Raw genomic sequence first — 22,706 nt, 5'->3', positions numbered from 1 at the left:
GCCTCCTGCACGCCCCCCCACTGGGGACCGAGCCCGCAACCCATGCATGCCCTTGACCAGAATCAAACCCGGGATCCTTCGGTCCACAGGCTGATGCTCTTGCCACTGAGCCGCACCGGCCAGGGCAAAACTTGACACTTCTCCAAGCTGAGGTCCTCTGCTCTTTCCATTGGCTCGTGCGTCCCTGTCCCTGACCACGTTCTCCTCGTGGCGGCTTCCAGCGAGGGCGCGATTCGGGAACGTGACCAGCTGTGTACACCCAGCGGGTCATGTGCGAGGGGCTTCGCTCTCCCTTGGGGATGAGGGCTGCGGGCGGGCGCTCCGGGCAGGCTGGCAGTGGCACTGTCCTTGCCATCTCCATGTGACTCCTGCTTCCTGCCTCACGGTCCAGAAGGGCTGCTGGAGCCAAGTCTTCACGCCCACGTACCAGTCACAGCTCAGGGACCTGCCCTCGCCCCCGGGACAGGGTTCCTCCTCCCGAGTGCCAGGAGGGCTTGCACGGGGGCCCTTTAAGGTGAGCGGCCGTGTGCCCCATGTGGGCCCGGCCATGCCACGCACACCGGGCCCAGGAGGGGGGTCACCACTGTGGCAGCAGCATGTCCTCCTGCTAAGTTCTAGCGAGCCTGGCACGTGCCCGGGCTGAGGGCCAAGCCCTGAGACACCAGGGCCCCCTGATGGCCTCAGACGGACACGTCCATGGGCCCTCCCTCAGGCTTCGGGGACCCGCAGGGCTGTGTGGGTGCTCCCTGGCCCCCGGGCGGCATCCCCACACCAGCTGGGTCCCTCCCAGGCCCACTCCCGGACGGACCCTGGGCTCTACAGAACCGGGTGGAAACCCTGTCTCCCGTGATGGGAGGTTCAGATGGGAGGGCCCCTGGGGGAGGTGGGAGAGGGCAGCTGGGGCCTCAGCCACTCCTGTGGTCGCCAGCCCAGCCTGCCCCAGCCTCCCTGCCACCTTCCTAGAGGCCAGGCTGTCCCTCCGTGTAGCACGCCTGTGCGGGGCCTCAGTGGCCGGTGACTGGACGGTCACCTGCCCCCCTGCCCCCTGGCCCCTCTGTGTCCTGGAGGCGCCTCCAGCAGGCCCGGCCCGCAGGCTTTTCAGCCACTGGGGCGAGGGCAGCCACCCCAGGGGAGGCAGCCACAGGCGAGCTCCTGACCCCCTCGGCCTTCTCTGGGCACCGGTGCTCCCTTCCCTCATGTCCAGGCCTGTGTGCCGGCCCGCGAGAGGGTTGGCAGGCGGCCCCCTCCCTGTTCTCGCTGCCTCTTCTCTGGGCTTGCCAAGAATGCCGGGAAATTAGGGGGAGGGGACACAGGAAATGCCTCCTTCCCTCTAAGGACGGCTCCAGCTGCAAGCGAGGGCGCGGGGGAGGGGCGGGCTGCGGAAAGTTGTCCCCCCGCCAAGGCAAACCCGCACCCAGCCCTGCAGACAGGAGGGCTTTCTCCCGGAGCCGGCCATGGCGAGCGGCCTCTGCCGGCTCCAGGCAGGTCTCAGCCAGCCCGTGGAGGCCCCGCTTTTCAAAAGCCAACCAAGGGGTGCCCCCACCCCTTCGCCACTTAGGAAGCACCCCACGGGGCTCACCGCGGCCCCTTCTCCTCGGCACCCTGTCTGCGTGCGGGAGCCCCCCCTTGGCACCCTGTTTGCATGCGGGAGCCCCCCCTTGGCACCCTGTTTGCGTGCGGGAGCCCCCCCTCGGCACCCTGTCTGTGTGCGGGAGCCGGCCCTCGGCACCCTGTCTGTGTGCGGGAGCCCCCCCTCGGCACCCTGTCTGCGTGCGGGAGCCCCCCCTCGGCACCCTGTCTGTGTGCGGGAGCCCCCCCTCGGCACCCTGTCTGTGTGCGGGAGCCCCCCTTCGGCACCCTGTGTGCGGGAGCCGGCCCTCGGCACCCTGTCTGTGTGCGGGAGCCCCCCCTCGGCACCCTGTCTGTGTGCGGGAGCCGGCCCTCGGGCCGTGCACAGGGCTCCTGCTCCTGCCCTCGGGGCCTGGCCTGCTCCGTGGCTTCCCCAGGAAGGGAAGAAGGGCCAGGAGGCCGGTTACCTGACACCCACACGGCACCTTTAGGCAGGTACCCGCTTAGGGCAGCTGGGGAGACACTGCGGCTCAGGTGTCACACAGGAAGCAGGGACCCTGCTGGTGAGGTCGTTGGAACCCCAGTCTCAGGGTGAGGGTCCCGTGGAGGAGGGACAAAGTGGGGTCCCCCTGCCGCGGCCTCCCCCTCAGCAAGCACAGGGCCCAGGTCAGTGCTGGATGGTGGGCGGGGTTCCCCAGCCACGGACACCCTGTGTTCCTGAGGCCACAGCTCTGCCACCAGCCCAGCTGTCCGCCCAGGCCCGGGAAGGCTGCTGGTCACCCCTCCTCTGTTCTCCCCCCACCCCCATGAGCTGCTCTGCCAAGAAGTCTCCGGAAGACCCCGCCCTTCCCACGTGGTCCTTGGTCCCTGGTAGTGAAGGAAGGGCCTGCTGGCGTGGAAGCCGGGGACTGGCGCCGGGCTGATGTTGGCATTGGCGGGGGGCGGGGGGGTCAGTGCTGGGCTGAGCCCCCTGGTGCAGGACTTCACCTGGACGGGGGCCTGGCAGCCTGGTGAGGGCCTTGGTGCCGGAGCCAGGCTGCCTCCCGCCAGGCCTGCCTCTGGGGGTGCCAGGGCCTGGAGCACACACAGCCCGTTGCCCCCCCCACCCCCCCCCCCCCGGCAGGGGCAGCCCTGGGGGGGTGGTTTGTCCGCCCAGGAAAGCAAGGGCATCTTGTGGAGCGGGCCGTTTCCTGGGGGTGCACGTCGGCTCCGGCTCTGAGTCCACGTGGGGAGCGCGGTCACCTCCTGGGGCCCGTGGGCCGCCGTCCAGCCCAGGTCCTGGGGGCACAGGGGTGTCTGCGCGGGTTCGGCAGCCCAGCCTCCCTGCAGCTGGGCAGCGCCACCCTCCAGGCCCAGCCGGCTCGTGTTGTGTCGGTTTCTATGGAGAGAAAACAGCCAGGGCGTCTGCTGCTCCGAGGAGGGGGAGGCGCCAGGAAGCAAAACAGACCCGCGTGTGGGCGGGGCTGGCGCTGGCTTCCACTTCCTGCGGGAAGCGGGTGAAAGTGTCCTGTGCCCGAGGGAGGCTGCCTGGAAGGCCTGGCCCGGACTCCCCTGCAGGAGGGGACCTGGGGGACGGCCCGGGGGACCTGTAGGCAGCACAGAGTGGAGGGCAGCCCCCGGAACGGCCCTGCTGGTGGGCGGGGCAGTGGAGCTGAGAGGGCCGCCTGGGTCTGGGCCAGCGTCCAGGGCCCGGCCAGTCTTCCTTTCCGCACACACCTCCCCTGTGACCCCACCTCCCGGGCCCCTGCCCCAGCCTCCGGCTCAGCCCTGGCACCCTGCCTTCTCAGGGCCATTTCCAGGTGCGGGGGTGGTGGCCACTGCGAAAGTGAGGGGCTGAGGCCACGCCCCCCGGTTGCCACCACCGAGAGCCCCTCCAGGGGGGTTCCAGGCTGCAGCGCTGTTAGGGGCTCCTGCACCCCGAACCCGTGCGGCTGAGAACTCGCCCAGGTTGCGTTCCTGCCCTGTCCCTCCCGTCGCGCAGGCTGCGCCCACGCCGGACTCCGCGAGGCCGTCCTGGTCCTGGTCGGGGCTGGCATGGAGGCTCGGCGTCCGGACAGCACCCTCCTCCCTTTGCACATGCACCCACACCGGCCTTTCTGGGGGTGAAAGGAAGGAATTCTTTACGTTGTGGTTTGAATTAGGCCCACGAGGTGGTGTTTTCACTGACGTGTAGTTTTGTTTCCTGGTGTCGGGAGCTTCTGGAATGTTCTTGAGGTGGTGGCAGGCGGTGTAGAGGAGCTCTGGCCCCCGAGCAGCCGTTTTCCGGAAACCCGGCCTTGCCACGCGGCCTGCTCTTGCTGCGAGGCGGCTCTGCCCGCGCTGGGCGTGCCCGGGGCGCTGTAAACCGAGCAGCTTTAGGCCTCCCTCCGGCGCTTCGGTGGGCAAACGGCTGCGAGGCGTTTCCACGTCCCTGTGTCCAGCGTGCGGCTCCAGGAGCGTGGCCGCTGCTGACACCTGCCACTGCCGTGGGCTCCAGTGGCCTCCCGGGACCACGTGGACGGCGTGCGGAGGTGTCGCCGGCAGCCACGGCCTCGTCCTGCTTCCTGACCGAGGTGCTCCCTCCTCAGCCACCCTTCGCCCCGCCCGTCTCGCCGTGTGTGGTTATGACCACGTAAGGTGTCGCGAGCACAGAACACGGAATTCCTGCCGCTCGGTGAACTGTTCGTCTTTACGGTGTGTGACGCCCCTTTGAGACCCAGTGTTTCACGCCAGGACGCGTCTCTGTCACGTCTCGATCCCCCTCCCCCCCACGTGCACTCACTGAGGAGCAGGAGGGGCTGGGGTCACGACGTCCTGCCTCCTTGGCCGCCCGCCCGCCCTGTCGCATGGCAGCCCTGGCCTCTCGGTGGGGCCCGTGGCTCTCCTGGGCCTGCCCGGCCTCACTGGGCTGTGCACCCCCCACCCCCATCATCAGAGGTGACATCAGGAATCCCACGGCGGCACCAGCAGAGCGGGAACCTGTGGGCACGCCGCGCCCGCCCGCGAAGCAGGCCTGGATTCTGAAGTGACGGCCGGATGGGGCCAGCGAGGGCCGCTCCCCCTCCTGCCCTGGAGGAGCCACAGGGTCGATGCCTGGGGGCGCTCGGCCCCTCCCGGGTCCGGGGGGTCCGGGGCTGTGCGGACATCCCTCTGCCAGGGGGCGCCCCTGGGGGGGTGTGCACCTGGGTTTTGAAGGCGGGAAGTGTTGGCTCTGGACATGTAAACCTCTGGTCCAGAGAGAAGTGGGACCTCCCGGCATGGGCAGGGGACCCAGAGGGGCAGTGGACGGTGCCCGGCCAGAGCGGAGCCCGGAGCTGGCCGTGCCCCCGCCTGAGGCCCCCTTCTCACCTCTCCTCGGCGAGTCCCTGTGCCGGGTCCTGTCTGTGCTCTGCAGGCCGTGCTGTCTGCTCTGAGGCTCGGCTGGGGGGCCCCGCGGGGTGTGGCAGGGCAGTGTCCTCGAGACCTGGGTGCTGGGCGAGACCCAGGTGGCGTTTGGGACTTAATTCCAGGCTTGGAGGTCTTCGTCCCTGGACCCCTCCCCAAACCCACCACCCACCCCAACTGAGTGCATCTTTTCCTGCCACATGCAGCCGCTGGGACCCCAGCTGCCAGCCTCCCCCCCTCCCTCCTGGGCGCCCAGCCCTGCGTCTCCTTAGGACAGAGCTGTTATGCATCGTTCATCTCGGGCGTGAGCTGCGCCTTTGTGCTGGGAAGAAGGGTGGGACGGCGAGGCTTTCTCTGCCTGGAGGCTTGGCAGGCGGCTGCCAGCACCGGGCCAGCTGCTCCTCCTGCAGGGACGGTGGCGGGGAGATGGCGCCTGGGGGATGCGTGGCTGGGGACACAACCCGTGTCGGGTCAGGTGTCCGTGGGTGCCAACAGCAGGGCATCCGGCCGCTCACCGGGGCCTCTACCTGCTGGTTCTTACTGAGATGAAACCTTCGACTCCCTCAGGGGCTTTGAGCGAGTTTGGAGGAGTGAGGAGGAGGCAGGAGCCACCTGGTCACAGGGGCCCCGATTGGGGCAGTCGAATTCGTGTTGGACGCATCTGGGGTCCAGTAGCCCCTCAGCCAGCATCTGCCAACGCCCTGTACCAGCGTGACCAGACAGTGGGGAAGCAGGGCGCCTCACACCAGAACCCGCCCCGGCACCGCCCGAGCCCACCTGCCAGCCGGTAAAGATTCACCAAAAGGAAGTTTCTTTGTGCCCTTAGCTCTGTGAGGCTGCCCGGCGCCCAGCGCCCAGGTCGGGGCAGAGCTGACAGCCCCGAGGTCCTCGGGGGCCTGCCTCACACCGCACACTGACCTCCAACAGGCGACACACAGTGTGTCCTTACAGTGTGCACATGCGACACACGCATGCATGTGCATGGACACACAGGGATCTTTGTGTGCCCAAGCGTGGCCAATGTTGCTGTGAGTCAGGGACACAGGGTCAGGAGGTGGGAGCGGAGGGAGGTGCCCTATGGGTTTAAGGAAAGCACCCCAGGCAAGGCCTGCAGCCCCTTGGAGGAGGCGGGGGTGTGGGAGCCCTGGGTGTGGGCCCTTCAGAGGGTCGCGTAGCGTCCACGTGGGGGGCAGCAGCGACACGCTGGGGGTGGCAGGGAGGGCGGCGTCGGAGGCCCATGCACCTCCTGCCGCGGATGTCGGGGGAGGGAACGGGGCCAAGGACAGAGGGAGGTGTGGGCCCAGCCGCGAGGGTGGACACAGGCGACCACTGCATTTCTGCTGCTGCCACCAGCGTCAGGGAGTGCGCGCGCCCTGCCAGCCAGTGGCCCAGGCCGACGCGGCATCGGGGGAAGTTCCTCGTCAGGTGAGACCTGGCCAGCCCCTGTGCCCGGTGGTCCCCGCGGGGCTGTGTGAGGGCCCCTGTGCCCGGTGGTCCCCGCGGGGCTGTGTGAGGGCCCCTGTGCCCGGTGGTCCCGCGGGGCTGTGTGAGGCCGGCCCCTGTGCCCGGTGGTCCCCGCGGGGCTGTGTGAGGGGCCCCTGTGCCCGGTGGTCCCCGCGGGGCTGTGTGAGGGGCCCCTGTGCCCGGTGGTCCCCGCGGGGCTGTGTGAGGCCGGCCCCTGTGCCCGGTGGTCCCCGCGGGGCTGTGTGAGGGCCCCTGTGCCCGGTGGTCCCCGCGGGGCTGTGAGACCGGCCCCTGTGCCCGGTGGTCCCCGCGGGGCTGTGTGAGGCCGGCCCCTGTGCCCGGTGGTCCCGCGGGGCTGTGTGAGGGGTCCCTGTGCCCGGTGGTTCCCGCGGGGCTGTGTGAGACCGGCCCCTGTGCCCGGTGGTCCCCGCGGGGCTGTGTGAGCGGCCCCTGTGCCCAGTGGTCCCGCGGGGCTGTGTGAGGCCGGCCCCTGTGCCCGGTGGTCCCCGCGGGGCTGTGTGAGGGGCCCCTGCGCCCGGTGGTCCCCGCGGGGCTGTGTGAGGGGCCCCTGTGCCCGGTGGTCCCGCGGGGCTGTGTGAGGGGCCCCTGTGCCCGGTGGTCCCCGCGGGGCTGTGTGAGGCCGGCCCCTGTGCCCGGTGGTCCCCGCGGGGCTGTGTGAGGCCGGCCCCTGTGCCCGGTGGTCCCGCGGGGCTGTGTGAGGCCGGCCCCTGTGCCCGGTGGTCCCCGCGGGGCTGTGTGAGGGGCCCCTGTGCCCGGTGGTCCCGCGGGGCTGTGTGAGGCCGGCCCCTGTGCCCGGTGGTCCCGCGGGGCTGTGTGAGGCCGGCCCCTGTGCCCGGTGGTCCCGCGGGGCTGTGTGAGGCCGGCCCCTGTGCCCGGTGGTCCCGCGGGGCTGTGTGAGGCCGGCCCCTGTGCCCGGTGGTCCCGCGGGGCTGTGTGAGGCCGGCCCCTGTGCCCGGTGGTCCCGCGGGGCTGTGTGAGGCCGGCCCCTGTGCCCGGTGGTCCCGCGGGGCTGTGTGAGGCCGGCCCCTGTGCCCGGTGGTCCCGCGGGGCTGTGTGAGGCCGGCCCCTGTGCCCGGTGGTCCCGCGGGGCTGTGTGAGACCGGCCCCTGTGCCCGGTGGTCCCGCGGGGCTGTGTGAGGGGCCTCCGTCCTGCCTCCCAGGAGCCGACCGCAGTCCTGGTGCTGCAGGTGCCTCGGCGGCTTTTCCGTCTCCATCTGGGCGGGGCCGGTTCCCCCGCGCTGGCCCCCAGCCCCTAACAACGCGCTGGATCAAACCGCGTCGCTGTCCGTGGTGGTGTGGGCCTGTCTCTAAAGCCCTTGTGACAGTCCCTCTCCAGTGACTGGAAGGAAAAAGAGGTCCCCCCCCCCCCGTTCTCTGGCTCTAAAAGTGAGGGTTTGTGGGGTTGGGGAGGCCCTGGGTGGGGAGGGAGGGTGGCAGTGAGGGCTCATGGAAGGCATCCCCATGGGCTCCATGGCCGCTTTGCCCCGCCCGCCTCCCAAGGCTGCTGGGGGGTTGGGGGCCCCCAGGCACAGGCACCCCCTCCACATCCAAGGGCTCTTTTGTGTTTGGACAGATGGGGGCTGTGGCTGTTCGCCCGTGGAGCCTGGGGAGGGCAGTGCTGCATGGCCATGCGGGTCAGGGGGGTTCCTCAGAAAAGGGCAGCGGGAGAAAGAGGGGCTACTTATGTGTGTGTTGTTTTTAAAGCAAAGCGACTTTTTAAAATGGCTGTTTCCATGTCACTGTGGGTTTGGGGCTGTCTTACAAATTCAGTCCGCTGCCTCTACCACAATCATCAGAAAATAGGTTAATTTCAGCGGAGCAGAATCTGAAACCTGCCTCCTCACGTGGGAGGCGCTGATGGTGCCGGTAAAAATAGCTCGTAGTTTCCAGACCCGGGAGGCTTCCGGAGGGTCTGGGCGCAGGTCCCGGGTGGGGCGGCGTGGGGTCCGGGCACCCAGCACCCCGAGAGGACAGAGCTTCCCGGTACTCCCCTCCCCCACAGGGTGCTCGGGGAGCCGAGGGCCGTGTGCGCCCAGGTCCTGGGTGACGTCCGGCAGCGGGAGGTCCCAGCAAAGGGGCGGTGCGATGCGTGGTCCCCATCGCGGGGATGCCCGCTCGCCTGGCCTCGAGCTCACGGGCGGTTGGCACACTCACGCACGGGCCTCTGCTCGCGGTGGTGGGAAGGGGCGCGTGCCCTGGGCAGTGGCTGCTCCAGGCCCCAAAGTGCCTCACGCCTCACAGCCCCGCCCGTGCGCACGCCCCTGCCCTGTGGCTGGTGGTGACTCGAGGCCCCGCAGGTCATGGTGGACCAGGCTCCTCACCTCCCTAGATCATGGTCTCCCTGCCCCAGAGTCCCTCCTCCCTCCGCTCCCCTTCTTTATTTCATTTTGCACTGCGTTTGCACAATTGCCTCGAGAACTGTTTCTTTCTGGAACGTTCTTTCCCCCAGTCTCCTGGGGCTGGGAGAAGCCGTGCGGCCAGGCTGCTGCGAGGGGACCCTGGTGGTACGGCACTGGGGGTGGGGGGCTGTGGGGAGGGGCAGGCATAGAAGCCCATCCAGTGACCTGAGGGGGGACGGGTCTCGTGGAGGCCCCGGACGTCCCCCTGGCCCGTGGCTGTGTGCGATGGAGGCCATCTGTCCACCTGGGGGCTGGTGCCAGGTGAGAGCCCCCGCCTGTGCGTGCCTCCCGCCCTCCCCCCACGGGACCTGGCCCAGGGCCCACCGAGGGTGCCTGTGCCTCGCCTGGCAGGACGCAGCCTCCCGTCTCCCTGGGAGTCCCGGGTCGCCCTGCACTGCGCCCTCGCTGCCACCACTCAGGCCGGGGCAGGGCCACATGTCCAAGGGCCCGGGGCAGCCCCGATAGGGCCGGGCCTCCCTGCCCACGGCTCGGCCTCCTGCTCCCGGCGGCTCCGGGTGAGCCTGACCTTTGGTGCAGCCACGTGTGCCTCGGGCTGGCGCTGGGGAGCCTGCGTGTGGACGCTCGGACGTGCCTGGCTCCGGGGCCGCAGCCACAGGCTGTTTGCTCGTGGCAGCTGCCCGGCCTCCGCTGGGCGACACTGAGTCGGAAGCCACTGACCCCGCGGTTTGGTTTTCAGCCAACAACTTATTTCCCGTTTTAAAGGAGGTTTTTTCGTAACAGCTTTATTGAGACAGTTCACATCAACCCCCCTTTCCGAGAGCGCAGGTCAGTGGTTTCGTCCCAGCAGCCGTCACCTCACCTGATTTTAGGGCATTTTCTTCATTGAAAAGCCCGGTACCCAGAGCTCTCCCACCCTAGCACCTAGCACCCAGCACCCAGCACCCAGCACCCACTTCCTGTTCAGGGCCCTGCCCGTGGATGGAGCCACACACCGTGGCCCTGTGCCGGCTTCTCACCGAGCCCCGTGCTCAGGGTTCCTCCCGTTACCGCGCGTGTCCGAGCCTCCCTCCTGACATGGGCCCTCGTGCGTGTGGACGCGCCGCCGCCGCCGGACTCTGGGTGGTTCCCACGTTCGGTCGCTGTGAGCGCGCGTCTGTGCCAGGAGTGGAGTTGCCCGGTCCCGGGGGGCTTCTGTGTTCCACTTGGGGACCCGGACCCCCGCGGCCATGGCACGTCCCTCCTCTGGCGCATGGGGCGGTCTAGCTGCCCCCGTCCTGCAGGTCAGCTCGGGGTGATGGCAGCTCCACGTGCGCTGGTCAGAGACGCTCCCTCCCGGTGCCGCACATCCTTCCCGGTCCCAGCCGCTCAGTTCCCGGCGTGTGTACCACAGAGCGGGGTCGCGGGCCACGCGGCCACCACGTTCCCACAGGGCTGCTCCGTGCTGCGTCCGTGGCGGCACAGGCTCCGGAGGCCCGGTCCTCCCGGCTGGCTGTTTCCCCAGGCGTGGGCGGGGCCCTGCTGCTGGGAGGGGGGCCTGCCTGTGGTTTGATCCTCGTTTCCCTGGTGACCAGCGATGCTGCGCGTGGCTTCATGTACTTGTTGGCCACGCGTGTGCCTTTTTTTTTTTAATTATTGATTTTTTACAGAGAGGAAGGGAGAGGGATAGAGAGCTAGAAACATCGATGGGAGAGAAACATCAATCAGCTGCCTCCTGCACACCCCCCACTGGGGATGAGCCCGCAACCAAGGTACATGCCCTTGACCGGAATCAAACCCGGTACCCTTCAGCCTGCAGGCCGAGGCTCTATCCACTGAGCCAAACCAGTTAGGGCGTGTGTGTCTTGTTTGAAGAAATGTCTGTCTGTCCTTTAACCCTTTTTGGTTGTGTGTGTGTGTGTGCGTCTGTGTGTGTCTGTGTGTGTCTGTGTGTGTGCGTGCGTGTCTCTCTGTGTGTGTCACTGTGTCTGTGTGTGTCTCTATGAGTGTGTGTCACTGTGTGTGTCTGTGTGTGTGTCTCTCTGTGTGTGTCTCTGTGTGTGTGTGTGTCTCTGTGTGTCTGTGTGTGTGTGTCTCTGTGTGTGTATCTGTGTCTGTGTGTCTCTGTGTGTGTATCTGTGTCTGTGTGTCTCTGTGTATCTCTGTGTGTGTCTCTGTGTGTGTATCTGTGTCTGTGTGTCTCTGTGTATCTCTGTGTCTGTGTGTGTGTCTGTGTGTCTCTGTGTGTGTGTCACTGTGTGTCTGTGTGTGTGTGTGTGTGTGTGTGGCAGAGCTGCTTTCTGTGTGTCTGTGTTTATCTGTGTCTGTGTGTGTATCTGTGTCTGTGTGTCACTGTGTGTCTCTGTGTGTGTGTGTGTCTGTGTATCTGTGTGTGTGTGTGTATATCTGTGTGTGTATGTCTGTGTCTGTGTGTGTATGTCTGTGTGTGTATGCCTGTGTGTGTATGTCTGTGTCTGTGTGTGTATCTCTGTCTGTGTGTGTATGTCTGTGTCTGTGTGTGTATGTCTGTGTCTGTATCTCTGTCTGTGTGTGTATGTCTGTGTCTGTGTGTGTATGTCTGTGTCTGTGTGTGTGTGTCTGTGTCTGTGTGTGTATCTCTGTCTCTGTGTGTATCTCTGTGTCTGTGTGTGTATCTCTGTCTGTGTGTCACTGTGTGTCTATGTGTGTATCTCTGTCTGTGTGTGTATGTCTGTGTGTGTGTGTGTGGCAGAGCTGCTTTCTGTGTGTGTTCTGGACCCGGACCCCTTGCTAGAGAACCTGATCTGCAGTCCTTTCTCTCCTTCCTCAGGTGGCTTGTCTTTCACCTTCTTGATGGTGTGCTTTGCAGTGTAGAGGTTTCTGGCTCTAGCCCTGGCCGGTTTGGCTCAGTGGACGGAGCGCCGGCCTGCAGGAGGGGGTGATGGAGAAGGTGGTGGAGCAGGACCAGTGGGGTGATGGAAGGTGCAGGCAGGGTAGCACGTGCATGTGGGGGGTACGCCCAGCTCTGTGAGCTTCCCATGGGCGGTCCCTGCTCACCCAGGCAGGCATGTGCCTTCACCCTTGAAGTTTGGGGGCCCTCTCTCTCGGGGGGAGCCCCAGCCTATCTTCTCCCAGCACCGACACCTCCGCCCTGTGCAGCCCGTCAGCTGGACTCGTGGTGCAAAGCAGGTAGCTGACCAGAGCGCGGGACATGCCTGCTCACAGGCGTGCGTGGAGGCGACCGGCTGTGCAGGCACCGGCTTCCTCCGGGCCAGCTCGCTTGACTTCCCGGCGCTGAAGCAGACCTGGCAGGTGCCGCTGCAGGACACGCGTGGGGGGCTGGGTGCGCGTGCTGTTTTGGCTCTGGGGTGTGACCCTCTCTGCTGAAGGCGCTCCGACACCCGTGTCTGGCAGTTTGACGGGCGAGTGGTCAGTGAGCGGGAAAGCTGTGGCCTGGGACCCTTCGTTTGGGTTTTAATTAGTAATTAGGCATTAATTAGATGTGCAGGTGTCCGAGAGCCAGGGAGTGACTGTCCCTGCCTGGCGTCTGACCCGGCCTGTGAGGGGCCTGGCCGCAGGGCTCCTAGGCCTGCGGGGTGGCACCCTCCTGGGCTTCACGTCGGGGGCGTCTGGGTGTTTGTCCCATTTGGTCCCCTAACCCTAGAGCCGCAAACTGCGGCTCGCGAGCCACATGCGGCTCTTTGGCCCCTTGGCCCCTTGAGTGTGGCTCTTCCACAAAGTACCACATGTGGGCGCGTACGTACAGTGCGATTGAAACTTCGCAGCCCATGCGCAGAAGTCGGTGTTTTGTGGAAGAGCCACACTCATGGGGCCAAAGAGCCACATGTGGCTCGTGAGCCGCAGTTTGCCCACCGCGGCCCTAGAGGACCTGGAGGACTCTGCTCCTCGGACAGGAGGTCCTTGAGGGTCGTTGCTCACAGGGGGCGGCCCGTCTCCCCTCCCGGCCTCGCCCAGTGCCTGCAGCCTGGGGCCAGGATGGTGTGTGCACTGTGGCCTGGCTGCCGCCCAGACGGCCTGTCCTCCTGCCCACCGGTCCGTGCTCGTCTCACACCAGGGTCTCAGCTGGACAGTGGTGTCACTTCCTCTGCGGGATCCCTCACCCTGCACAGCCCTTCCTGCAGCTGTGTCAGCCCCCAGGAGCCGGCCCTGGGGCAGGGCGCTCAGGGTCCAGGTGTTGTTCCTTCTGCAGGGATGCGCTCAGTGGGACCAGCTCTCTGTTGGCCTTCTGCCCTGCCGGGTCCCCCAGCCCCAGCACCTGGTGTGGGAGGCCCTGGGCGTCCCTGGGTGGCGGGTCTGCGTGCACACTGCCTTGACCAGGAAGTGCCAAACCCCGAAGGTGCCGGCGTCCCTGCACACCCTGCCCAGAGGCTGAGGCTGGGGCTGGGGCTGGGGCTGGGGCTGGGGCGGGGCTGATGGGCTTGCAGGTGGGTGTGGCCATTGCAGGTGGGTGTGGCCGCTGCCCCAGGCTGTCTGACACCCTCTCTTACTCCCCCCTCCCCCCCCATGTCTCCCTCCCTGAGGTTTCTCGGAATCGGTGCCTGTGGCTTTTCTCTTGGTGAGAACCCGGCTTGTTTCCTCCCGCGTCCTATCCGCTCAGACAGGAAGCCCCACCCTTGCCCTGTAACCCGCCCCCCACCGTCTGTGCTCAGGTGGCAGGCACCCGCCAGTGCAGGCAGAGGTCGGCCCACTGGCACCCTCATGGGGCGTCTCCCCGAAAAGGCCACACCCCGTGGGTCTTTCCCGAGTGCTGGTCTCCATCAGGGCCGCTGCTCTGTGCCGCCGGGACCGCCCTCCTGGCCCCACGTGTTGGGGGTCATTGTCCTGTTAACGTAAAAATCCACTGAAACCTGTAAGGAATTGTTGTGAGTTTATTTGAGCCAAGCTGTTGACATACGCCGGGAAGCAGAACCTCAACGCATTGAGATAGTGCTCCGGAGAATGGCGGGTTACGTCTGTATTTATACATTTGCAATCAGAGGAGGGACGGAGGTGGGTTACATGAATTCCACTGGTGACAGATTAAGGAGGAGGGATAGAGCCAAGCGGGGAAACCCCTGGGATTGGATACAAAGTAAAATGACGGACACATGCTTAGGTGGGTGCAGGATCAATTAACATGATAGTGAAGGGATTGGTGGTCTCTGTCCTGGAGCCCAGCACATTAGGTTGTGCCCCGGGGGCTCCACAAAAAGGGAAGTTACAAGTCACCCAGACATTTCAAGGGTGTGTTATCATAGATGCAAAAGGACAGGTAGGCTCCGTGAAGGTCAAGCTTGGCCTTGTCAGTGAAGACACCGGCCTAGGAGGTGACTGCCCCCCATCACTGCGCTAGTTCAAGTTTAAATTCAGACCATCCTTGGTGGTGACTGTAGGTCTGAGTTTGCAAGACGGCCACGCAGGCCCCCCTGAGCTGTCAAGTCAGCACGTGGCCCCTTTTGTCCACAGTCCTCCCGGGGCTGGAGGGCTGCCTGCTTCCTGGAGCGGAATTTGGGGGTGAGGCTCCCTGGCCCCAACCCACACCCTGTCCCTTGAGCGGAGAGGGGCCGCAGGACCAATGGCTGCCCCGCGGCAGGGTGCAGGCGCCTGTCACGTGCTGCTCACTCACTCCGGGGGCCTGGCCAGGACCTTCCCCTGGAGCCCTCGGTCCGTGGTCCCTGCCCCGGGTCCGGCGGCCGTGGTGAGCAGCATGTGACCGACCGCCTCCCCCGCCCCCAGGGAAGCCCACCCCTCAGGGCCAGTTCTGTGGCACAACACTGTCCCCCAGCGCTCCCGGCGGGGGAGGGAGTGACGGCCTCGTCCCGCAGCCCCTCGCCCTCAGTGGGTGTTTTTGGCCCCTGGTGTGGGTGCAGGCACAGCGGCTCTGGTTGCCCCGTCTCCTGGACACGCCCAGGCCCCTTGTACCTTGGGAGTCGAGACCCTGTGTCCCCCAGGAGCCCACCTGGGCCCCCAGTGCCAGGAAGCTGAGCTCACCTGGTGTGAGCGGTGCCTCTGTTTTGAGATGTTTTCTCGGAGGGCTCATTGCTGCAGGCCGCTCACCCCACCCCAGGGTGCAGGCCAGAAGCAGCTTTGGAAGTTCGTCCTGTTTGGTGAAATCCAGAACTCGGGGCGGGGGGAGCCGTGGGACACCCAGGGAAGCTTCTGCTGCTGACAAGCACACTCGGCCTGGGGGTCTGTCCCCCGGGGGTCTGTCCTCTGGGGGTTTGTCCCCTGGGGGTCTGTCCTCTGGGGGTCTGCCCCTGGGGGCTTCCGGGACAGGCCACTGGGCCGGGGAGCGGGGCTGGTCAGCGCAGACTTTGGAAGGCCCTGGGCTGCTGCTGTGTGGGGCACCGCGGGGCGATGGTGAGGGCCCCACGCAGCGTACCAGTGGAGTCTGCTGGTTGGGGGGGCCCTCCCAGGGCGTGGGCGTCCCCAGGTGCCAACGGGAACATTTGTGTCGCTCACAGGTCTCCTCTGAGCCCCCCGTCTCCATCAGAAAAACAGACGATGCTCCCTCCCAGCACCCCACGTCTTCTGAGAAGGACAAACAGTCCAGCTGGCTGCGGACCCTGGCCAGCTCCTCCAGCAAGGTCTGCGGGGGCGGGGCCTGCGGAGGGGGCGGGGGTAGGGGCGGTGCATGATGGGTGGGGCGGGGCCCCCAGCGCAATGCACTGGCCTCTGATACCAGGCCCCTCCCTCTCCCCCCGGCAGAGCCTGGGCTGTGCTCACCCTCGCCAGCGCCTCTCCGCCTTCCGACCCTGGTCCCCTGCCGTCTCTGCCAGTGACAAGGAGCTCTCCCCCCACCTCCCAGCCCTGATTCGAGACAGGTAAGGGGCCGGCTGCTCAGCGGCCAGCGGTCCCCGCAGGCCTGGGCACCGCTGGACTCTGCAGCCTCCGAGTCAGTGGTCGGCCCCCTACTGAGCTGCCCGCCAGGACGACCTCAGGCAGCTGCTTGTGAGGCCGGGTGTGCTCCCACCTGCGGGCGCAGCCCTGCCACACGCTCCCGCAGCCTGGCTGCCTGCTGCCTGAGCCTCCATGGGCTGGGGCAGTGGGACCCGCCTTAGGTTTTTTTGTTATTTGCTTTTTAGTGAATCCTCACCCAAGGGCATTTTTCCCATTGATTTTTAGAGAGTGAAAGGGAGGGGGCGGGGGGGGGGCATCCATGTGAGACACATCGATGGTTTGTCTCCTTCCTGCACGTGCCCCGGGGCTGGGGATCGAACCTGCAACCGAGCTACATGCCCTTGACTGGGAGTCAAACCTGTGACCCTTTGGTCCACAGGCTGACACTCTAACCCAGCCGTGGGCAAACTACGGCCCGCGGGCCGGATCCGGCCCATTTGAAATGAATAAAACTAAAATAAAAAAAAGTCCGTACCCTTTTATGTAATGATGTTTACTTTGAATTTATATTAGTTCACACAAACACTCCATCCATGCTTTTGTTCCGGCCTCCGGTCCAGTTTAAGAACCCATTGTGGCCCTCGAGTCAAAAAGTTTGCCCACCCCCTGCTCTAACCACTGAGCAACCAGCCAGGGCCCACCTCTCATTTGAGTGACCCTGGGCGTCTGTGCCTGGCGTGTGGTGGGTGTAGGCTTCCCGATGCCCAGGCCCCAGCTGTCCCGCCATTGCCAGTTGGCCGCTGTGATGGGCGTCAGGAAGAGCTGGTCTGGAACTTCTGTGGAGTCAGGGCTGGCTGCAGCCGTGGCAGCCAGTGTTGGTTTCAGCCCGGGCCCTGCTGGCGTCTCCCTCACACCTCCCGTGCTGAGCACTCGCCTGCTGGCCGGCGCTGACAGCCCCCCCACCCCATGCCTCCGCCCCTGCAGCTTTTACTCCTACAAGAGCTTCGAGACCGGTGTGGCCCCCAACGTGGCCCTGGCCCCACCGGCCCAGCAGAAGGTGGTGAGCAGCCCGCCATGTGCCACCATCGTCTCCCGGGCCCCCGAGCCCCTCGCCACCTGCATCCAGCCACGGAAGCGGAAGTTGGCAGTGGACACACCTGGGGCCACAGAGACGCAGGCGCCCACAGTTACCCCGGAGGACGACAAGGACTCAGAGGCGGAGGTGGAGGTGGAGAGCAGAGAGGAATGTACGTGTGAGCCGCCTGCTGCCCCGGCGGCCAGCCCCTCGCCCCGGCGGACAGCCCTTCCGGGAGGGGGTGGCGCGAGCTCCCCCGTAACTGGCACCTGTTTGTTTCCACAGTCACCTCCTCCCTGTCCTCGCTCTCCTCTCCGTCCTTTACCTCGTCCAGCTCAGCCAAGGACCTGAGCTCCCCAGGGGTGCATGCCCCCCCTGCCCCCCCCACAGCCCCGGACACCTCGGTCCCCACCGACACCCCGAGTGGGGGGCTGGAGGCGGAGCTGGAGCACCTGCGTCAAGCCCTGGAGGGCGGCCTGGACACCAAGGAGGCCAAAGAGAAGTTCCTGCACGAGGTGGTGAAGATGCGCGTGAAGCAGGAGGAGAAGCTGAGCGCCGCCCTGCAGGCCAAGCGCAGCCTCCACCAGGTGACAGCAGGCAGGGGTTTGCGGGCCTTTCCTCAGCCTGTGTTCTAGAAGGAGGGGCCGCCAGCCCCCAGCAGCAGGTGTGCAGGCCCCACACGGTGTCCGCGTGGCCAGGAAGGAGGGCGCGAGGCACGGGCAATGCCCCCCACACGGCTCTTCCGCACCCACTTTGCCTCTTCCCCCCACACGGCTCTCCCCCCCCACGGCTCTCCCCCCCCCCATGGCTCTCCTCCCCCCACGGCTCTCCTCCCCCCACGGCTCTCCCCCCCCCATGGCTCTCCTCCCCCCACGGCTCTCCTCCCCCCACGGCTCTCCCCCCCCCATGGCTCTCCCCCCCCCCCACGGCTCCCCCCACACACACGGCTCCCCCCACACACACGGCTCTCCCCCCCACACGGCTCTCCCGCCCCACGGCTCTCCTGCCCCATGGCTCTCCCCCCCCCATGGGTCTCCTCCCCCCACGGCTCTCCTCCCCCCACGGCTCTCCCCCCCCACGGCTCTCCCCGCCCCATGGCTCTCCTCCCCCCACGGCTCTCCTCCCCCCACGGCTCTCCCCCCCCCATGGCTCTCCCCCCCCCCACGGCTCCCCCCACACACACGGCTCCCCCCACACACACGGCTCTCCCGCCCCACGGCTCTCCTGCCCCATGGCTCTCCCCCCCCATGGGTCTCCTCCCCCCACGGCTCTCCTCCCCCCACGGCTCTCCTCCCCCCACGGCTCTCCCCCCCCACGGCTCTCCCCGCCCCATGGCTCTCCTCCCCCCACGGCTCTCCTCCCCCCACGGTTCTCCCCCCCCCATGGCTCTCCTCCCCCCACGGCTCTCCTCCCCCCACGGCTCTCCCCCCCCCATGGCTCTCCCCCCCCCCACGGCTCCCCCCACACACACGGCTCCCCCCCCACACACGGCTCTCCCCCCCTCAAGGCTCTCCCACACACACACTGCCTCTTCCCCCCCCCCCCCACACACACACACACACTGCCTCTCCCTCCCTCACCAGGTCAAGGCAACCCCCACAGAAGTGACTTTCTTGTGACAAGGGAGCTGGAGGCTTGAAGCCGTCTGGGCCCCAGCGGCACCCTCGTCCCCCAAGCAGGGCAGACAGGGCAGGACCCCTGTGGGTCCTGGAGCTCAGCCAGTCTCCCCACGGCTGTCCCCGGCTTGCTTGCTGCTTCTCTGACGAGTGGGGGAGGCTGAGTGAGTTCCCAGCGCCTGGGGAGGGCGGGGCCTTCACACCAGCTTTGGTGAATTCACACCTCTGCTGGCGTCTGGCAGCTCGGGACAGCTTCACACGTGGGCTGCTAGCACAACACAACCCTGCGGTCTCGAGAGCCCCAGGATAGCGGGCGCCCCTCTAGGCGTATTTCAGGCACCAGGCTCTGTGCTCCGCTGCCCTCCCCTCCCTGGCGCTGCCCTCCGGCCTGGCTCTGACTCCCACGTGCATATTTATGAGCGTGTTTGCAGGGTGCGTCACAGATAACCAGCTGGAGCAGCGGGGAAGGGGCTGCCTCCCTCTGGCTCGGTGCCACCTGCCACTGGTGCTGAGGGAACCCCTGGCTGCAAAGAAGCCCCAGGGGCTGGGCACCGTGGGCACGGAGGGAACTCGGGGAGAAGCGGTCCAGGCTCCGCAGCAGCTTCTAAGTGCAGCAGCCTCCTGGCCAGACCCCAGGCCCAGAGTGGGTGTTGGGACCCCAGGCCCAGAGTGGGTGCTGGTGAGAGCGGAGCCCTGGCACGCAGGGGGTGAGAGCCCTGAGGCTGCGGGACCTTGCGGGGGACCCGTCAACGTGCAGGGAGGCAGGAGGGTGTGGAGGCAGAGAGGAGCCCAGTGGTGGCACTTCCTGGATCACAGGTGCCGTGGAGCGGCCAGAGTGCGCCTGGAGGGCAGGCCTGTGTGTCTGTGTACGTCTGTGTCTGTGTGCATGTCTGTGTGCACGTGTCTGTGTGTCTGTACATGCGTGTATGTGCACATCTGTGTGCGCGCATGTCTGTGTGCGTGTCTGTGTGCATGTGCCTATGCCTGTGTCTGTGTGTCTGTACATGTGTGTATGTGCACATCTGTGTGCGCGCATGTCTGTGTGCGTGTCTGTATGCATGTGCCTATGCCTGTGTGTGTGTCTGTACATGCGTGTATGTGCACGTCTGTGTGTGTGTGTGTGTGTATCTGCCTGGCTTGCCCGCAGGCCTGTTCCCCGTGGGAGTGGGTGGGGGCGGAGCGGGGAGCCCGAGGCGGCCGGGCCGCGGTGACCGCGCTGCTGCACAGGAGCTGGAGTTCCTGCGCGTGGCCAAGAAGGAGAAGCTGCGGGAGGCCACGGAGGCGAAGCGCAACCTGCGGAAGGAGATCGAGCGCCTCCGCGCCGAGAACGAGAAGAAGATGAAGGAGGCGAACGAGGCGCGGCTGCGCCTGAAGCGGGAGCTGGAGCAGGCGCGGCAGGTCCGGGTGTGCGACAAGGGCTGCGAGGCCGGCCGCCTGCGCGCCAAGTACTCCGCCCAGGTGCGCGGGCGGGCGGGCGGGAGGGCGCAGGGATCCGCCCAGGTGCGCGGGCGGGCGGGCCGGGAGGGCGCAGGGATCCCCTCCCGCACGGCCCCCTTGCGGGCGGTGGGCTGGGTGGCCTCTCCACCGGCCTCGCTGAGGCCCCAGGCACTGCTGCCCCGAGCCCCCGCCTTGGGCTCCGCGTGCCCAGCGGGCGGCTGGCGTGGGTCCGGACGGGCACCCTGGAGGCTCTCCCGGCGCCGGTGGCGGCCGGGCGTGGGGGCGCTGACGCGGGTTTCCTTGCAGATCGAGGACCTGCAGGTGAAGCTGCAGCACGCAGAGGCCGACCGCGAGCAGCTGCGCGCAGACCTGCTGCGGGAGCGCGAGGCCCGCGAGCACCTGGAGAAGGTGGTGAAGGAGCTGCAGGAGCAGCTGTGGCCGCGGCCCCGCCCCGAGGCCGCAGGCAGCGAGAGCGCCACGGAGCTGGATCCCTAGCGGACCCCCTGCGTCCTGTCCCGGTTGGACCCTGCGGGGAAGGGCCGGCCGTCGCCGCGCCGCGGGGCTCTGCGTGGGTGGGCCCGCCCGCCCTCCTCCCGGCCCAGATAGCACAACGTCTTACTGTGCCTCCACCAAGCGAGTGTTTGGAACCACATTCTTTTGGAATCCACAGCAAATTTTCTACTGGCCAAGTTCAGGCGCAAGCGGGCCCCACCGCAGCCGGCCGGCCGCTGGGCCGCGGGCCCCCGCTTGCCCGGGACACCCTCACATCACACTTTTGTTATAAGCTATTTAAAACCAATAAGGAGGCTTGGTATTCAGAAAAAAAATCAACACGTTTTTTATTGACTAACTTTTAAAAGCCCCACCACCACGTGACGCATCCGGACCCCAAGGGAGCCGGGGCGGCACCCGGCGAAGCCATCACAGCTCCTCGGCCCGCGGCTGCATGAGGACAGGGAGGGTTTTTCTCCAGAGTCTATTTTTTCAGCGACAAGGACCCAGGTCTCCTGTGCTGCCGCGGGGAGGGGAGCGCCCGCCGGAGCTGACACTGCCCCCTTAGCCGGCCCGCCCTCGCCACCTGCCGAGGGGACAGGACTGTCCGGCCGCCCGGCCGCAGCGACCTGCTCCGCTGGGCAGATGGCGCTCCGCCAGCCGAGGCCGCAGCAGCAGAACAAAACAGCATTACTTCACTCTCCTTTTTCTCTCGTTCGTTTGTTCATTTAAACGTACACTTAGAACTGCACTTTGTCGGAAACCTTCCCCTGTTTCTCCCCCAGTTGACTGAGGTTCTCACCTTTCAGACGTTGAACCCGCCCTGGCGCGGGCCCGCCTGCCCGCTCGGGCGTCGAGAAGCCCCTCTGGTGCTCGGTTGAACAAGGGAATCACACGGAAACGAAATGCAAAAACTGAACTTCGGGGGTAGTTCTGTGCCTTCCAGCATCTTGTACAGCGAATCCTGACTCGTCTTTACCCCCAGATATCCGTCTTCAGTAGCGATCGAACCTGCCACTATAAGAATAAGTTCCTTGCATTTATTCCAGATAATCTCGTTTACTCTCCGCTGTTGTTTATGCAAATCGTGTAAGGTTTTCCACGCCCAAGCTTGAAAGTGATTTCCCGGGAGACAGGCGCTGCCCACCGGAGATGATGGTATTTGCGGACGAGGAAGATCTTACCGGAATCTTCGCCGTCTCCGTCCTGACGCCACGGCAGCTGCGCCGTCGGGCGGGGACGTGGGTGCGACATCCCCTGCGGGTCGCCCTGGGTTTACTGGGGGCCTGGGTGCCGCTGGGCCCCCTTCTGAAGTGCAATGCAAAAGGGACACCGTGATCGCAGCGAGCGTTTGGGTTTTTTTTCTTTTCGCTTTGTTGTTCTTTTGCAGTTATTAAACCTGTATGCATGGAATTCAACCTCTGCCACACGTACACCCCTCGATGGGCATTATTACCGTGTCGTGTAAAGGGTCAGTTAGGCAACTCTCAGAATGCGTGTCAGCCTTGTTTTTCTAGTCGTGTTTTTTTCAGCCCCTTTCAAGGGAACTAAACGGTGTAGCTGGAGCTTGTGCGTGTGGGTGCGCTTCTGTGGGGCCGGGCGGGCTCCGGAGGGAGACGCGACCTCCAGTTGGACACGAGGGAGCCACCTGTCCGTCCCCTGGCACTGTCCCCCCCAGTCACCCACGCCTCTGCCAGCTGTGTCCCCAAATGCCAGGGGGAAGAGGTAGACACGCAGTGGCTTCTTGTCCCCAGGAGCCGGGGGGATGGGGCCCTGGGCAGGCCCTGTCCCACCCAGGCCTGGGGGGGAGCAATGGGGCGGGAGGCACACGGGCGGCTCCCCTTCACCAGCAGCTCAGCCTTCCTGGGCAGCTCCCTGGGCGAGGCCGGGGCAGGGGTGCCCGGCAGCTCCACCCTGGGGTGCAGCTCACACAGGCCCAGCCCCCTCCCTGGTGCAGCTGCGGCCCTGCCCTTCCCCAGGGAGCGGGTGTCCTGTGGGCAGGTGACCAGGTGTGACACCGTCCGACTGTGTAGCCGAGTCGCTCGCCTTCCTCTGCCCTGAGAGGCTTCCCGAAGGGAAACACAACAGCAATAACAATCCACGGGCAGCTAACCCTTCCCGCCTCCGCCTCGCAGCTGGCCGGCCGGGCGACGCCCGGAGACTCCGGTATACCCTCACCACCCGTGTACGCGGGGTTCCAGAAGCCCCTCCTACCCGGGAGCCGTCCTGTGTCCTGGGCCGTCGTCACGGGACCTGCTCCTCTGCGGGACGGGGACGCCCTGCCCGTGGGTCCCGAGGAAGCTTGTCCGTCCGACAGCAGGAGTCGCAACGACCTTTTCTTCAATTAAGGAAAAACGCAGCTCTACCTGGTTCCCCCAGGAGCACCCGCCGCGCCCCGTCCTCTCCTTTGCTGCTGCTAACGACAATACGACTTACTCTACGATTCGAAAGCTATTTTTATGTAATTAATGTATGCGCTCTTGTTTATAAATGCCTGATTTAAAGAGAAAGAAA

The 22,706-nt window shown here is 66.1% G+C and overlaps 1 protein-coding gene across 1 annotated transcript in view; it reads left to right on the top strand.

Annotated features, from left to right (window-relative positions):
• Nucleotides 1-22,706, top strand: part of SKI (SKI proto-oncogene) — a gene marked incomplete at its 5' end in the record, with an annotated part of 52,856 nt that extends 30,150 nt beyond the window's left edge. Inside the window, 6 exons of the mRNA XM_081086273.1 lie at nt 15,197-15,319; nt 15,441-15,556; nt 16,557-16,819; nt 16,933-17,234; nt 19,491-19,721; nt 20,007-22,706. Of these exons, the coding sequence (XP_080942399.1) occupies nt 15,197-15,319; nt 15,441-15,556; nt 16,557-16,819; nt 16,933-17,234; nt 19,491-19,721; nt 20,007-20,195 (1,224 nt within the window). The 3' untranslated portion in view covers nt 20,196-22,706. The remainder of the gene's footprint in view (nt 1-15,196; nt 15,320-15,440; nt 15,557-16,556; nt 16,820-16,932; nt 17,235-19,490; nt 19,722-20,006) is intronic.

Source organism: Myotis nattereri (genome assembly GCF_964212035.1).
Source record: "Myotis nattereri genome assembly, chromosome: 3".
Taxonomy (NCBI): Eukaryota; Metazoa; Chordata; class Mammalia; order Chiroptera; family Vespertilionidae; genus Myotis; species Myotis nattereri.
Note: the sequence above shows the minus strand (reverse complement) of the source record. Positions and strands in the feature narration are given on the sequence as shown.